At 45.0% G+C, this 15,855-nt stretch overlaps 1 protein-coding gene across 3 annotated transcripts in view; it reads left to right on the top strand.

Annotated features, from left to right (window-relative positions):
• Nucleotides 1-15,855, top strand: part of Ddc (dopa decarboxylase) — an 80,356-nt gene that overhangs the window by 51,423 nt on the left and 13,078 nt on the right. For all 3 annotated transcript variants that reach the window (XM_005359217.2, XM_026784953.1, XM_026784954.1), the window contains exons 8-10: nucleotides 4,864-4,958; nucleotides 8,539-8,606; nucleotides 14,613-14,689. In XM_005359217.2, the coding sequence (XP_005359274.1) occupies nucleotides 4,864-4,958; nucleotides 8,539-8,606; nucleotides 14,613-14,689 (240 nt within the window). The remainder of the gene's footprint in view (nucleotides 1-4,863; nucleotides 4,959-8,538; nucleotides 8,607-14,612; nucleotides 14,690-15,855) is intronic.

Below are 15,855 nucleotides of genomic sequence, written 5' to 3'. Positions count from 1 at the left end.
CTCCTCCTCTTTTTCCTTCTTTAGTTTTATTTGTTTATGTACTTTTTATATATGAGTGCTCTGTCTGCATATATACCTGCATGCCTGAAGAGGGCATCAGATCCCACTATAGATGGTTGGGAGCCACCATGGGGTTGCTGGGAACTCAGGATTTCTGGAAGAGCAGTCAGTGCTCTTAACCACCTATTTATCTCTCCAGTCTCCATATAGATGCATCTCAGGAACACTTGAGAGTTATTTTTTGTTGGAGTTTAGAGCTAATCCACATGAAGAAGACAGTCTCCACAAGGTAGTCCTTGTGTCTGAGAACCCCGTTCAGACAGTTGCTACAGCTTCAGGACTCCTGGTAGAGGACTCTAAACTTACTGAGAACTAGTTCACAGGGATGGTTGAAGACAGGGATTAAAATCAGCCAAGGAGACACATCGGACAGAGTCTTGAAGTGCTCCCTTGTGTCTTTTTCTACCTACTGAACCGGGTTTAATGGTGAAGTGTACCAAAAGCTTTCTAGGGTGGCCTTAGCTGTTCGTCCCTTAGCTGGTGAGACTCCGACTGAGCTGTCCCTCATCTGGGTGCTATGAAACAAACTCTGAGATACAGGAATGCAGCTGAATGACCTGCTTTCTTTTCAAGGTCTAGCTGGCTTACCCCAGTATGCCTTTATCTCAAGGGTGGAGGATATGTGGGGAGCAACAGAGGGGTGAGAGAGAGACACCTAAATGTCCTTCCCGACCCTTATCTTCCCTATGCCATGGTATAATTGTTTCTTTTTTGTTTGTTTGTTTGTTTGTTTGTTTTTCAAGACAGGGTTCTCTGTGTAGCTTTGGAGCCTGTCCTGGAACTAGCTCTTGTAGACCAGGCTGGCCTCGAACTCACAGAGATCCGCCTGCCTCTGCCTCCCGAGTGCTGGGATTAAAGGCGTGCGCCACCACTGCCCGGCTGTATGAGTGTTTCTTACTGTGGGCCCATGCAGACTTTCCAGCTGATTTTACTCTTTCATTCAACAACCTGAACTAAACACGAACAGTGTGGCGTCAGTGAAACTCTGCTAGAGGACCTGAGCTAAAAAAAAAAAGCAAATGCTACAGATAGTGGGACCCAAGTGGCACCCCTGGAAAACACGGAATCATCTTGTTTTAGTCCACACACCCAGGGGCTGTAAATAACAGGATTCATTATTTAAATTCCTGGTGCGTGAAAATGCAGCATCAAAGCACTGGTGGATCTGATGCCCGGAGAGAGCTCATACCCTGGCTAATGGGTGGCACCTTCTATGTGTGCTCCTGTGGTAGAAGATATGGCAGTCTCTCCGGTGTCTCCTTTACAAGGGTGTTAACTGAATTCCACCATGATAATCTGGTCACTTCCCAAAAGGTAATATCCTCAGCTTGATTTAACGGACATTCAAATTACAGCATGTCTTGTCTTACAAAGGAGTATAGAGTTCTTCTGGCTTCACAGCTAATCTAAGTAATGGCTGTGATGACCATCCGTCATGATCCCGCTGTTCCCCAGGGAGAGTCTTGTGTTATCCTAAGGGCTTTGTCTCTTGCTTCATCCAACTAACTGAGGTCATGTGAGCAGCTGCTGAGACCGACACCTTCACCCTTGCTTCTGATGACTGAGTTTCTCCTCGTACCTTGGTTTTTAAATCCCGTGTTCTGGCATAGTGGTAGCCACAACGCCTATAATTCATCTGACCTTGATTTCCTAAGAGTCTTAGTTTGAAGAGAAAACTGAATCAAAGCTTTGGAATGTCTTTTACCTCTTTTATCAGCAGAGTTCAGAGTGACTCATTTTTCCTCGCAGCACACACAATAATGGTCATCATGTATGAAAAAAAAATCAGTGGTGGATCCATCATTTTGTATAAATATAAGGACATCAGTATCTTGGCCTGTGCAGGAATGGCTGCCTACTACTCTCTCTGTAGTCTCAACCTTTAGGTCTTACCCACCTCGTGACTGTACTTGGTGACTGGGCTATTTTTCATGTTGTATGAGTTTTCCTAGAAAGATAGAAAGCATTACTCATCCCAGAAAGGAAACCAATGAAAGACCAAATTAGCCCACAAAAGTCCAACTTGGTGAACCATTGACTTTATTGGGGTTATTTACGGGAGTTTGGGTGAGGGGTTACTCAGAGGAACATGGATGACTCAAGGGTGGCTACATCACTGAAAAGCCCACACGAGTCTGGGTGATATCTCACAGAAGCTGCACCCTGGAGCTCCCTGCAGAGCATGTAGGCAGCATTGCTGGCCAGTCTCCTTTCCCTAGTAGCCATTATTTATGTTTATATAATTATATAGCCATTGTTTATATAATATGGGGTAGGGGGTCTTGTAAATCTTATAAGTTTCAGGAACTTCCTGAGACATGTGAGATTTCTTTATTTCCTGAGTCTTAATTTGTATAAAAATTGCAGTGCAACAATGAAAACCAATTTTTGTTTCTTTTCTTTTTCATCTTCTTTTTTCTTTCTTTCTTTCTTTCTTTCTTTCTTTCTTTCTTTCTTTTTTTTTTAACTTTTGGTTTTTCTGTGTGATAGCCCTGACTGTCCTGGAGCTCTCATTGTAGATCAGGTTGGCCTTGAACTCACAGAGACCCAACTGCCTCTGCCTCCCAAGTGCTAGGATTAAAGGTATGCAGTATTATGTTTTTTTCACTGACTTCTAAGTGATAGTATAGGCAAAGTAGGAGTATTATCTAGTGTGTACTCAAAGCTATAGGTACCACCCTTACCTTCATTTGCTTGTGAAAGAATGAAGTTTAGGTTAGGAGGATGGATGGGTGCGGACAAACTCTGCAGAGCAGTGAGCAAAGATACATACATATTGGAGAGCATGCTTGCAGAGAAAGCCCTCTAGGTGTGATTGCAGTGAAGGTTAGTGTTGACTGTCAATTTGTTGGGGTCTAGAATCACTAGGAGACAAGCTTTCAGGCACACCTGTACCTTTTTTCAGATTAGGTTAGCCTCTGGCTAGACCTTTGGAGGATTATCTGGAGTAGGTTAACTGAGTGGAAATACCCACCCTAAAAGTGGTAACACAATTCACTGGGCTAGGAACTTATACTGCATAAAAAGTAGAAAGCTAGCTGAGGACAAGTCTTCATCATTTTCTGAGGTTTGATCATAGACTGAACAGGATGACCTGCTTCAAACACATGCTGTAAGAACTATCCTACCTTGAACTGTAAACCATCTTCCCTTAAATTGCTTTTGTTTTTGTTTGTTTTTGACTTGGTTGTTTTTTCAAGACAGGGTTTCTCAGTAGCTATGGAGCCAGGCCTGGAACTTGCTCTGAACTCACAGAGATCCGCCTGTCCATACCTCCTGAGTGCTGGGATTAATGGTGTGCGCTGCTGCCACCACCACACTTTTAATTGCTTTTGTTATGGTATTTTTCATAGCAACTGACTATGAAAGTGACTGATTCAGTTAGGAAACATAAGCCATTTATGACAAGGGCCAAGGTTAGTTTTTTGTTGTTGTTGTTGTTTGTTTGTTTTTTTGGTTTTTCAAGACAGGGTTTCTCTGTAGCTTTGGAGCTTGTCCTGGAACTAGCTCTTGTAGACCAGGCTGGCCTCGATCTCACAAAGATCCACCTGCCTCTGCCTCCCGAGTGCTGGGATTAAAGGTGTGCGCCACCACCACGCAGCTCCAAGGGTAGTTTAAGACAGTGTAAGATAAATTACCTAACTTGGTGATAGGCATAGAGGAGGCAGATCAATGTCAGTGTATGGGTTTGCAGAGTTCTCCAGAGGAATGGAACCGATAGATTACATACACATATATCCTATTCACACATATATACATATATGTGCTATAAAAATAGGATGAATTAGGTTATCTACAGCAGCTGCCACCATGTAGAAAGAGACACAAGGACCCCAGTCACTGCTCAGGAACCCAGAGCGTAGATGCTTCAGGAGTTCCAGTTCAGTGCTGTAAGCTTGGAGATACCCGGAAAGTTTCTGGTATTGAGTCCATAGGGGAGGGGAGAGGAAACTGTGGTGTGAAGTCAGCAGACAACAGCCCCAGCAATAAATGACTAGCTAACTAGTGACTAGTTAGGAGACAGCAACGGAGGCAAGGAGGTGACAGTGTTTTTCCTCTTTCTATGAGACCTACACAATGGAAGGTACCACCTCCTTTCTACATATGGCTCTTTGCATCCTCAGTTAGTGCTCCCTAGACATGGTCTCACAGGCATGCCAAGAGCTTGGTCTTCCTGGTGATTCCAAATATCTGCTCAAACTGACAACCAAGGCCATCAGAGTAGGGATTATGTGTTCAACTTTCCGTGAAGGATATTTCTCAAAGGAGGCCTTGAGAAGGGTTAGTGAATCCAATGAGGAAAGACACTCCAGCTGAGGAGGTAAACACAGTAGGGGTGCCATGTGCTGGGCTCTGCTCTCCACTACTGGGTGGTTGCTTGTGTTTCCCTCTGCTTGCTTTCTTTTCTTTCTTTCTTTTTTTCCTTCCATTTTTTCTTTCATTGTTTTTTTTTTCAAGACAGGGTTTCTCTGTGTAACAGTCCTGGCTGCCTTGGAACTTGCTCTGTGGACCAGGCTGGTCTTGAACTCACTCACAGAGATCTACCCCTCCTCCCAAATGATGGGATAAAAGATTTACACCTCTCCCCCCCACACACACACCACTTTCTGACAGCTTCTCTGGGCAAGCATCTCTGCCATCAGTTGTACAGCCTCCTGATGGGAGGGGCCAGCTATTTGTCCCACAAATACTATTGATATGCTATACATAAGAGGTTTGCTAGACTCTAGATAGGCATTTCTTGCTCTGCATGAGGTGGGGGTGTGTCCAAGTGTGATCTCACCATTTGCTTCTGACCATTAGGCAACCTGGAGGGCATGTGGCTACACATTGATGCTGCTTATGCGGGCAGCGCCTTTATCTGTCCTGAGTTCAGGTATCTTCTGAATGGCGTGGAGGTGAGTATGCCTTAAGCTGTTTAACAAGGTCTTTTATTTTGACTTTTTGCACTGGGAATCAAGCCCAGGGGCCTCCTGTGTACCTGGCAAGTATTCAGCCACTGAGCAGCACTGCTACTCAAGATCATTAAAAAAAAAAAAAAAACTCAATGTGTTATCAGTGAATTCTGCTTTTGTAAGAATTGGACACCCCAACTCTTACTGCTTTGGTTTCTTTTAGCAAACTACTTTCTAGCCAACTGCAATGGTTATTAGAAATTACATCTCCCCAGGGAGCTGGAGAAGTGAATCAGTGATTCCAAGTACGTACTGTTCTCGCGGAGGACCTGAGTTTGATTTCCAGCATCTACTCCCACTCCCATAACTGCACTGCTAGGAGATTTGATGTCTCTAGCCTGTGCACACCTGGGTCACATGTATCTAGCCCATGCCTCCCCCCACACACATAATTTAAAAGTGAAAACTAACTTAATAAAAAGAAATTACACTTCCTCAGGAAAGGGGCTAGGGACATTCTAGTCACGCAGTCTGTCTTTTGAAGCTTTCCCGAGACTGACAACTATTTCCCAGTTGCTACAAGTTCTGGACAGAGCTGTGTACCATAGGTTAGACTTAGGCTTATAAAGCTATGAAAAAAAATATTTCTGAGCAAAATAAAATTCCTACGCATCCCACCCAAACAATAATTCAAACCGTCAACTTGCAACTCCCACCAATATGGCTCAATGTGTTGTTCACATTCTTCTCGTATACCTGAGCAAGACGGTCTCCTTTGTCAAGATCCCATAGAAAGTCACCAATGCACTGAAAAATCGCAAAATGTGTCCTTTCCTATCAGATGAAACTTTTCCTTGAGAAGTGTAATCAAAACAGTTAGCTAGGACTCTTCTCTCCACAGGACTGCAGAACATAAATCAGGGCAGACTTACCACAGGTATCACCCATAGTGTTCCAGACTCATGCAGAATTCCTGTTTGGCAGTCCACAGGATAGGAAACTTTTCTACCTGGCAACTAGCAGATGAATGCACTAAAGAGCCTCAAGAGGCCTTGTGTAGAAGTGTGTCCAAGGAAGGCGATACTAAAATAGAAGAGCCAGTGCCTTAGCCAGGAAAAAATTGCTTTCTTCGTGGAAGACGTGGTTTCTTGAGAGCCCACCTTCTAAGGGAAGCAGAATCAGCACACAGGCTTTAGCCTGGATTGGAATCACCATGTGACCTTGGGCAGTTCAGGTACCCTCTTCTCACGCGCAAAATGGATTTCCTCCTGGGTTTCTCCTAAGGAGGGGCTGTGCTAATCACACTTAGAGGGTTTAAGACGAGTTTGCTGCTTAAGCAAGTGAGCATGCATTAGATGTTTTCACTACTTTCCACCAGGGCTTGAGGAAACTACCTCTAAGCCTCTTTCTGCTTGCACATCAGGCTTGCCCATCAATTTTCTAATTACTACTTTGGATTCTCATAAGACTGTAATAACAGAAAAGCGAGCATCAAAGGTACGGAATACAAATTGTCCCATCTTTGGAGAGAATAATCTCTAGCCTTCCTGCTTAATGAACAAAATCGCGCTGTGGTTTCTCTCTGTGCGGCACTCACTCGTTCGCACAGGCAGCCAGTAATTCCTTATTGAGTGTTTCTCACATGCTAAACTTAGATCCATCCTAGGAAGCAGAAAGAGGTTGAAACCACCAAGGACTGAGGGGTGCGTTAACATGTGGGAAGTTCTGATACTGTGATTCTGATGCCAAACCCCTTTCATGTCCCACAGCTCGCTTTGTGGGTGTTTGGGTCTCAGAAATGAACACTAATCTTGATGATATGTGGACATTTCAAAGCCAAACTCCAACGTCCAAAATCCGAAACTTTCCAAGCACTCATGCCAAAGAGGCAAATTCCATATCGTGAAGCTTCATTTCATACATCGACATTTTAAAAACACTGAGTAAAACTACCTCCAAGCTGAACCAACAGACACTTATATTTCATGTTTAGTTTCGGGGCCAATGGCTAATCAGCTTCACTCTGTACGTGCAAATACTTTTAAATATAAAAAAGCATTTCAGATAAGGGACACTCAGCCCGTTTGTCCTTCAACCTAGTGGAGGGAAGAAGGGCCGTGAGTCTCCTTTCCCAGAGTCAGGCCGAGGCCGAAGGCTGCTGAGTCCAGGTTTAGGGTTTCCTGATCGGCCAGGGCTCTTCTTTGGCCTGAACCGACAACTCCAAAGTTTCGCCTTTCACAGAGGGGTGCGGGACAGACAGACCACCACAGCGATGGGCACCGCAGCCAGATCCTATCAACAGTAGACAGCTTTCGCGGCACTCATAGGGACAAGGAGCCGCTGCAATTTTTCCTCCATTAGTGGTACCGCTCTCTCCTTGCCTGGCTGAGGGCTTGGCTGCTCCGTGGTCAGATAAGCGGCTGCAATATCCTGCTGTGGCCCGACCCTTGCAGATAAGGGCCGTCCTCTCTGTCAGCGGGAGGAAAATATCACTGTACCGTAATGAAAGAAGTTTAAACAGATCAGCCCCAGCGGAGGAACTAATAAAATCCCCAGCAAACAATGCTCCTCTTTAACCTTTTGTTTCCTTTTATCAACAAATGAAACTTGCTGTAATTTCCTGTCTCCTTCTCAAAATTACTTTTTCTGAAACCTGGGAGGAAATGAATCGGCACCTCCAGCTTGGGTCCATATGGAAGCTTGCTTGGCTGGCCCCAAGTCTATCGCTGACACCAATCAGGCCCCTTAGGGCTTTGCTGCCTCCTCCGTGAGGGTCCCTGGAATTAAATAAAGAGGAGCCACCGCAAAGCCTTGGGAAGTTTGAAAAATGTCTCTTTAGGAAATTGGGCGAGACTGAGCCTCGCTTCTATCTAAATTGAGCTCGGAGGCCAAATCCCTGACATTCAGAAGGACTCAATGCCTCTCATCAGTCACATGGGAACCCGGGGCCTGCGTTTGGGAAAAGGCAGAAAGCAGCCTTTGTGAGGCTCTGGGGTTTGTGTGTGCAGAGCTGAAACCCAGGAGCCGTCAGCTGCTGTCGGTAGCTGAAACCTACTTTCGCCCTGAAAACATGGTCTGTGAGGCTGCGGCTGTTAGCTGTGATCCCCCAGTCAAGAAACCGGGGACTGTCAGGAATTCAGGGAACTTAGACATCATCTTTCAAATAGAGGCAGAAAACCCTTAAGTACATGGAAAGTAGGATCTTGTTGTCTGGCTGGCAAAGGAGCCTTCAGTTAAATAAAAAAGGGAATGTCTAATCACTGTCGATTTAGTTACAATTTTTTTTCTCTTTCCTGGGCTCACGATGATACATAAATTCTGTGGATTTTGCTAGTTTGGGTGGTTGAAGAAATGGTGTGCATAAAGTATTTGCAGGCCCAATCTGTCTTTTCTGGACATCGTACTTATACATTAAATATTCTGGATTTCCAGGGCTTTGAACGCTCGCACTGGGGAATCGTGTGTGATATTAGTGTATGTAATGAACTCTTAGAAGGCACAGGGTCTTGCTTTATCCCTAAAGAGCAGTGACTGTTTTCTTTCTTTCTTTCTTTTTTTTTTTTTTGTTCTTATTCCTCTGCAGTTTGCAGATTCCTTTAACTTTAATCCCCACAAGTGGCTTTTGGTGAATTTTGACTGCTCTGCCATGTGGTAAGTTTCTTTGTTGTTCAGATACTCATTGCCCGCGGTGACCCTTGCTCTGCAGAGATGGGGGGGCCTACCTGCCAGAACACATCCAGGGCCCTGGTGAGAGCAGAGAAAACACATCTAATCACTTAGTTCATCAGTCACTTCCATTTCAAGAACCTCTGTTGGAATTCTTGCTCAACCTCACTCGGGCTGTAAACTTTTATCTAGAATGTATTGTTGCAACAGATTAGCTAGAGGGAAGAGTGGGGACAGCAGACCTGCCCAGATTAGCTTGAGGGAAGAGTGGAGACAGCCGACCTGCCGTTTGACTTATCGCTCCTGAGCGGACAACAAATCCAAGGGAACTGCAGCACTTATATTTAATTATTTTGCTTCTGTGTATTTATTCTTAGCTTTATCATCAGTCTTTCTGACTAGCTCTGAGTTTAAACAACCTAAATGCTTAAAAGTACTTGCTGAGGACAAATAAAAGAGCCATGTCTTTAAAACTCTCTGGAAATTCTTAGTAACAGAGTAGTAATCACTTTGGCTATATTTAAGTAAGAGAAACAAGCTTAAAAATCAAATAATATTGTAGCACATAATGACGCTTTAAGAAATAATGTCTGGAGGTGATGTAGGGACAGTAAAAACTTGCTTCCTAAAAAAAAAAAAAACAAAATCAGAGTGAGAAATTGATTAATTACTCCATAGAAACAGAGGGGAAACCTTTGTTTGACTTTCATATAACAAGTAAGGTTAACGTTTTCAATATGCTTGCTTTGCAAAATTACTCAGTGTATAATGTAATTAAACGGATGATACTTTACCTTAAAATGGGAAGGAACCCATCTCTCACTCAATTTAAGTAATGTCAAGTCCCCCAGTTTACCAGATAATCGGTTTATTGTTTTATTAGCTTATCTGCAATCCTTTAACAGCTATAAAAAGCAAATTCATTTTTGTCAGTCTTTTTACCCAAGATTTTAATAACCTTCTACAAATTTTATCTATTAATTTTAGTGTATGGTGTGTGTGTGTGTGTGTGTGTGTGTGTGTGTGTGTGTGTGTGTGTGTGTGTGTGTATGTGTGTGTGTGTGTGTGTCTGTTTATACAGGCATGCACAAGCCTTAGAATGTGTGTAAAAGTCAGAGGGCAACACTCAGGAGTTTGCCATTTCCTGCCATCCTGTGGAATTTGAGGACAGAACTCAGGTTGCCAGGCCTGTAGGGGAGCGCCTCTACCCATTCGGCCATCCTGCCTTCTGTTGTTAGAACAAAATAATGAAGCGAATGAACGTAGAAAGAAGACAAAGGTTTGGGTTTACAGTTTCAGAGATTTCAGTCTACAGTCAATAGGTGCCATTCCTTGTGGCTTGTGGTGAGACAGCATATCATGGAGGAAACACATGGTGTAGAAACTTTTTGTGCCTCAGCCAGCCAAGACACCAAAGAGATAGGAAGGGCCTGGGCTCCTATGATTTCCTTAAAGAGCACAGCTTACCATTGGAAGATTTCCAGCTAGGCCTCCTCTCTGGAAGGCTCTACCGACTCCAAATACTGCCACAGGCTGAGGAGCAGTCTCTCTGGGCCTTTGGAGGCACTCGTATCCAAACCATCACAGGCGTGTTAGTAGAGTTACATCGCTCTAACGAAATATTACAGGCTCGGTAGATTACTAACAAGTTTACTTCTGGCAGTTGTGGAGGAGGTTGAAAGCCTAAGGTTAAGGCCACAGTAGACTCGGTATATCAGAGTTATTTAGGGCTCGTTTCTTCACACACAGTCCCTTCTTAGTGTGTCCACCCCTAGTGGAAGGGGTGAGAGGTTGTCTAGGATCTTTTATGAGAGGTATTTGGTAATTCCATTAAGGTCGCCACCGTGACCTAGTGACCACAAAGTCTCCGACAACTTCTAATCACCTCGGTCAACATTCAGATTGCAGCTAGAAGAAAATTCATTGTTTCAATATAGTTGCACTTGAATCTGAGCATTATGAAGTTAGAGCAAGAACAAAATTGTTTTATACTCTAGTGCTCTTAGCCACGGAGTGCCAGGAAATAAAATAATAACTGGTGTAAGCTAAAAAAATAAAAACCCAACTAGATAACATAGAGGGGGACAGAACATAAAATGGAGGTAATGGTGGCTTCAGTGCCTTTGGTTAGGATGCTATCAGGGGAATTCTTGGGGAAAGATGAGGAGAGATATTTGGGTGATGAGGGCCTGGGAGCTGACATGAGGAAGAAAAAGTGCCCAGGACACCATGAATTGGCTCTTTCATTCCCTGGTCGGTTATTTATGATAGGGAGGTCAGGAGAAGGCCCTTTGGGGAAGTGACATTTGACCAGACCTCTGAATAGGGAAAGGACAGGCAGGAGTCAAAAAGTTTGTGCAAAGGCCCTGAGGTAGAACAAACCCACCGCCTAGCTCAGATTTGGTTGAAAGAGTTGCAGATCATCTTGTTGGAAGATGGTTTTGAATTTGTTTCAAATGAGCTACTACATTTAAAAATGGGTGGTTTTCTAGACATGTGTTTCTTTTCAAAATGTCGTTCTCCTCGTTAGGAGGGGTTACTGCTGAGTATCCCTGGGCAGGGCACACGCTTTCAGATTCAACACAGCCCTACGGGTCAGCTACCCAGGCAAGTACGAGGTTCCCAGAAAAGCAAACCTTGTCTTGAAGAAAGGCAATGTCAAGTTGGATGACAATAACAGACTTCTGCCAAGAAGCAGCACACACCAGAGTTCTCAGGCTGCATGGACAGAATTCCTCTACCCTCCTCCGGTCCTTGCTCCAAGTGATGAAGGGCTTGCCACAAACAACCCCATGTCAGACATTCACTGCAATAAGGGTGCTTTGCTCAAGAGTTTTACCTTCTGAGCAATGCCTGCTCTTTCTCCAGCACTTCACAGTTTATCTCACCCTCTCAATAGCTCTGCGGGTTAGGAATTGCCTCCCTGTTTTATGGGCAAGGAAGCTAGGGCTTAAGGCTTAATCCAGAAATACGTGGTGGCGTGCACCTACCGTCTCAGCTACTCAGGAAGTTGAGATAAGAGCTTTTACTTCAGTCAGGCCTGGAGTTTGAAACCAGCTTGTGCAGCAAAACAGATTCCTTCAGAGCGACGGAGAGATAGGTAGAGAGAGCTAGGGGCGCTGGGGGGAATGTTTTTCTCTTATGAAAGGGCGCATAGCGATCTGTATCAGGGCTGGGGGGACTGGTGTCTTAAAACGCAGGCCCCAGTAAAGAGTAAGACAGAATTCTGCGCTTCGAGGCATGCCGCCGAGGAGCAGATACAGGAAACAGCGCGTTATCTAACAGACCCATGCAGAGATGTGCACAGGGAACCGAGCGGGGTCATTCATCATGGGCCCAGAAGAAGCTGAAGAAAGGGGCTGTGTTTGGGTGAAGGGGAGGGCCAGACTTAGGCAGCCATTCTGTTTCAACTTTCGTTCAAACAGTTGTTGACTGTGTTTTCTCTCTGAACACTACAAAAGACCCTGAATTTTAGCCCAGCAAGTACAGCCTGAAGGCAAAAGGTCACTAGCTAGACATAACATCCCCATCCTGTCTTTCTCTGCCCAGCTGCCTTCACGGAGGGGTTCTGTGGAGCATGCTGGGGAGGGGGGCGCTCCCTTCTGAGTGTTTGCAGAGGGCTTTAGGGGAAGATGGCGCCTCGTAAGGTGGTGACAGGGAGTCACTCAGAAGATGAAATCTGAGAACTTTTTCAATGGTCTTTTGCACTGTCCTGAACATCTATCTGCTAAACAGAAAGAAATCTTTTGCTAGCCCTGATATCATTGCAGTAATGTGATCTGCCCTGTCAAAACACAGCACAGGCCATCAGGAAACCTGTAAGCGAACACCAGAGTTCTGAGGTGCCTGACCCTCAGACCCTGCAAAATGTGACACGGATCAGCAGTCCCAGGTTAATAATTTTTTACAGATACGGTTTAAGATTTGACTAAAACAAGAAGCAAATATAGTTTGGTTTGAGGTAGGATTTCTGTGTTTGTTTGTCTTGCGCTCTGTGTGTAATCTTTAAAACAGCAGCGTCTCTCTTTCCTCCAACGAGACTTCTCCAACGGCTTGCCCATAACATAACGTAAATACTTTGGTTGATTTCTTCAAATATCGAAATAGACAAGATAATGGAAGTTTCTGGATCTGGCCATCACTACAGGCACAGTAAATACGTCTCTTAATGAATTCATTATTTTGTGCCTAAGCTTTTTACCATTCGTTTGGTGCTCTGGCTCCTTCACGGGGAAGGAAGTCTGAGATGGTCTGCTCAGACCTTAACATCCCTTCCATATCAGAGCCGCAGGGACGACCAGCAAAGTCAGATACGGGTTGCTGTTCTGTCTGCTTAGATAAACGATCTTAGGAAAGATGAATAGAAATTAAAGAAGGGCTGGGATTCAGTAACTGCCACCCCACCCCCACTTCCCTCCAGCCCAACCCCGACTCCCCGTCAGCACATGGAGGCCCTGGATTCCTTCCCCAGCACCACAAATGAAGAAGTCATGTCAAGAACATCCACAGCTACACATACAATCCTACGAAAACTTTTTTTTCCCTCCACAACTGACTTAAGAATAAATAGAAAACTCGCACACTATGTCTGTAATGCAATCAAATTTGGCCCTTCTGCGGTCTATCAGGGGGGTTGTCGTTCCAAGTACAAATGCAATTAGTTCATAGGGAACAGCAAATGTCTCTTATGTCACCATGTTAGTTTCGGCTCGATTCCAAATTTAGGTGAGAAGCCCTGAAAGAAAAACATAGGATAACCCCGCAAACTTAAAAGTTTGAATTCTAAGTAGGATGTTAGTAAGACACAGTGGTGCTTAACAAAATAGCATAATGGACCAGACCGCGTGTACCCCACACACGTGTGTGTGTGTTAGAACATTAGGAGATTTGAAAACGTCGTTTGTCATGCTAAAGAAAAATGAGAAACAGAGTTATCCCATCAGGTTCAGGAAAGGCGTTAGGTAAAATTCAGTACCCCTGCAGGACAAAACTAAAGGCACATGACACTATGCCTGGCCCTAAGTTTGTATTTTTTAAAGATTTATTTATTTATTTGCTTGCTTATTAGTTATTAATTTATATTGTGTGTGTGTGCGCGATGCACATGTGTACTGCTTACATGCAGTGTCCAACACAAGGCCTCTTTAGTAGAAAGTAATCAATTCCATCCATTATCAGAAATGCAAATGAAGGCCAATCATAGTGATGAGCTAGTGGTGTAGCCAGCTGTTTGTATTAAAGCACTTGCTTAGAATGAACGAGGCCCTGGACTTGATCACCAATAGCAGAAAAAAAAAAACAAAACAAAAAAAAAAACAGGGCTGAAATCCACACATAGAAAGCCACAGTGAAACCCTACCGATTGCTGGAAATCAAAGGCCCCATACAAAATGTGAGACCATGGAAGCCAGTACAGTGGAGAGCCCAGTGTGGTGCTGTCTGTCCGGCAAGGTGTGCCCCCTGAGTTGTTAGGGCCAGAGCCTGGACTCCGGCAGCTCTAACAAGCTAGGCTTGCCCACCTACCCTCAATATGCCAATTAAGAGGCATAGTAATGTTAAACAGAAAAAAAAAGGATTTCTTCAGTGTGCCACACTGCGAAGAGAAACAAAAAGAGGCCCAGCGACACTTCCACCCTCCTTTTCTGGGTACTGACATGGAAATCAGGTTTAACTAAAGAGCAAGGGATCTGCATAACTAAGCAGCCCTGGTCAATGTGTGGTCCAGCCCATCATGGCCCTGGCTCCACTGTCCCCCTACAAAAGTGGCCTGACAAGTCCTCAGAACTCAGTGAAACCTGTTTCTGGGAGACAAGTTACCCTCTGGCTGGCCCTGGCTTCTATCCTTTTCCTTTTCCCAGCACGAGATTCCTGGGGAAATTCCAATCGGTGTTCTTAACAGTCTGATAGCCAAAGGGAAGGGTGCAAATGTCTCTAGAATATTTTTATTCCTGCTGTGATTTAGAGGCCCTGTCTTTTGTTCTTTCAAATCAGGGTGAAAAAGAGAACTGACTTAACAGGCGCCTTCAAAATGGACCCTGTTTATCTGAAGCACAGCCATCAGGACTCAGGTGAGAGGCCTGTCCACCTCTGCTGCCTGGTCAGGGTTTTGTGTTCTTGCGTGCTGCGCTGGCAATGCGCCTTCCTTGGGGCTTGAGGGGTTCCATGCTGCCCCGGTATTACCCTCACAACTCTCCCTACACTGTGTTGAGGGCAGCGGCTGCATTTCTCTAGCAGAGGCTCCTTTTCACCCTCGAAGCGTCGAGTTACACAGTGTGGGGGCAGGGACAGGAGGAGAGCGGCCACCGGCCTGGCCGCAGTACAGGCACAGGCAAGTCTTCCAAGAAAGAAAACACAATAGTAACGGGGCTGCTGTCGATCCTAAACAGGAGTTCCACAGCATCAATCAATACCACGAAGACGGTCACAAGAGGCAAGGAAGAGGGCTGGGTAGAGAAGGGGAATGGAGAGAAAAGACAGCGAAAACTTAAGTCGGGGGGCCTGTGCACCAATGCACTCTCCGGCATTTGGTTCTGTGTTCTGTGCCTGGCTCTGATGGCGCCGTGGCTAAGGAGGCTCGGTGTCCGCACCAGCACGCCGTGAACAGTAGTGGGAACGTGCACACAGACTTCTCTCAGAAGCCATAGCAGGAGGCCCACAGTTACAGGGGGTGGCCTCTAATTTAGCCATGTCCTTTCCAGAGACCATGACAGAAAGCAGGCACAATGAGGTGTTTGAGCCACGATGACTGTATAAGTGAGCCTCCTGTTCCGACTGTGGGATGCCTGAGGCACTTAACTCATATTTCTAGAAGCTCAAGTCCGAGACAGCCCCGTAGAGTTGGGCCTTCGTGAGAGAAGCACACCCTGGCAGGAACAAACAGTTGTTCTGTGATATTTCGATTGTGTTCTGATGCTCTCAAAACCGCCTATAAAATTTGCTTTGAATCAGAGGACAGAGCTAGGAACTAGTGAATCGAAATTAAGCAGAGAGATTTTGGGGGACCGAGGACAGAACGAGAGACACTGGAAGTAGTAGGGTGGGACTTAGAGAGAGTCCCCAGGCCTTGAGAGAGAGAGAGAGAGAGAGAGAGAGAGAGAGAGAGAGAGAGAGAGATCATCGATCACTATTCCACCGCTTCTCTCATTTTTCAGCTTCTTACCCCATATCTGACTCCGGAGTTTTTATTGTTAAAGAATAATTAGATAAATGCATCCCATAGTAAAGTAAGTGCTCA

The sequence above is a fragment of the Microtus ochrogaster genome, linkage group LG1, assembly GCF_000317375.1.
Source record: "Microtus ochrogaster isolate Prairie Vole_2 linkage group LG1, MicOch1.0, whole genome shotgun sequence".
Lineage (NCBI taxonomy): Eukaryota > Metazoa > Chordata > Mammalia > Rodentia > Cricetidae > Microtus > Microtus ochrogaster.
Note: the sequence above shows the minus strand (reverse complement) of the source record. Positions and strands in the feature narration are given on the sequence as shown.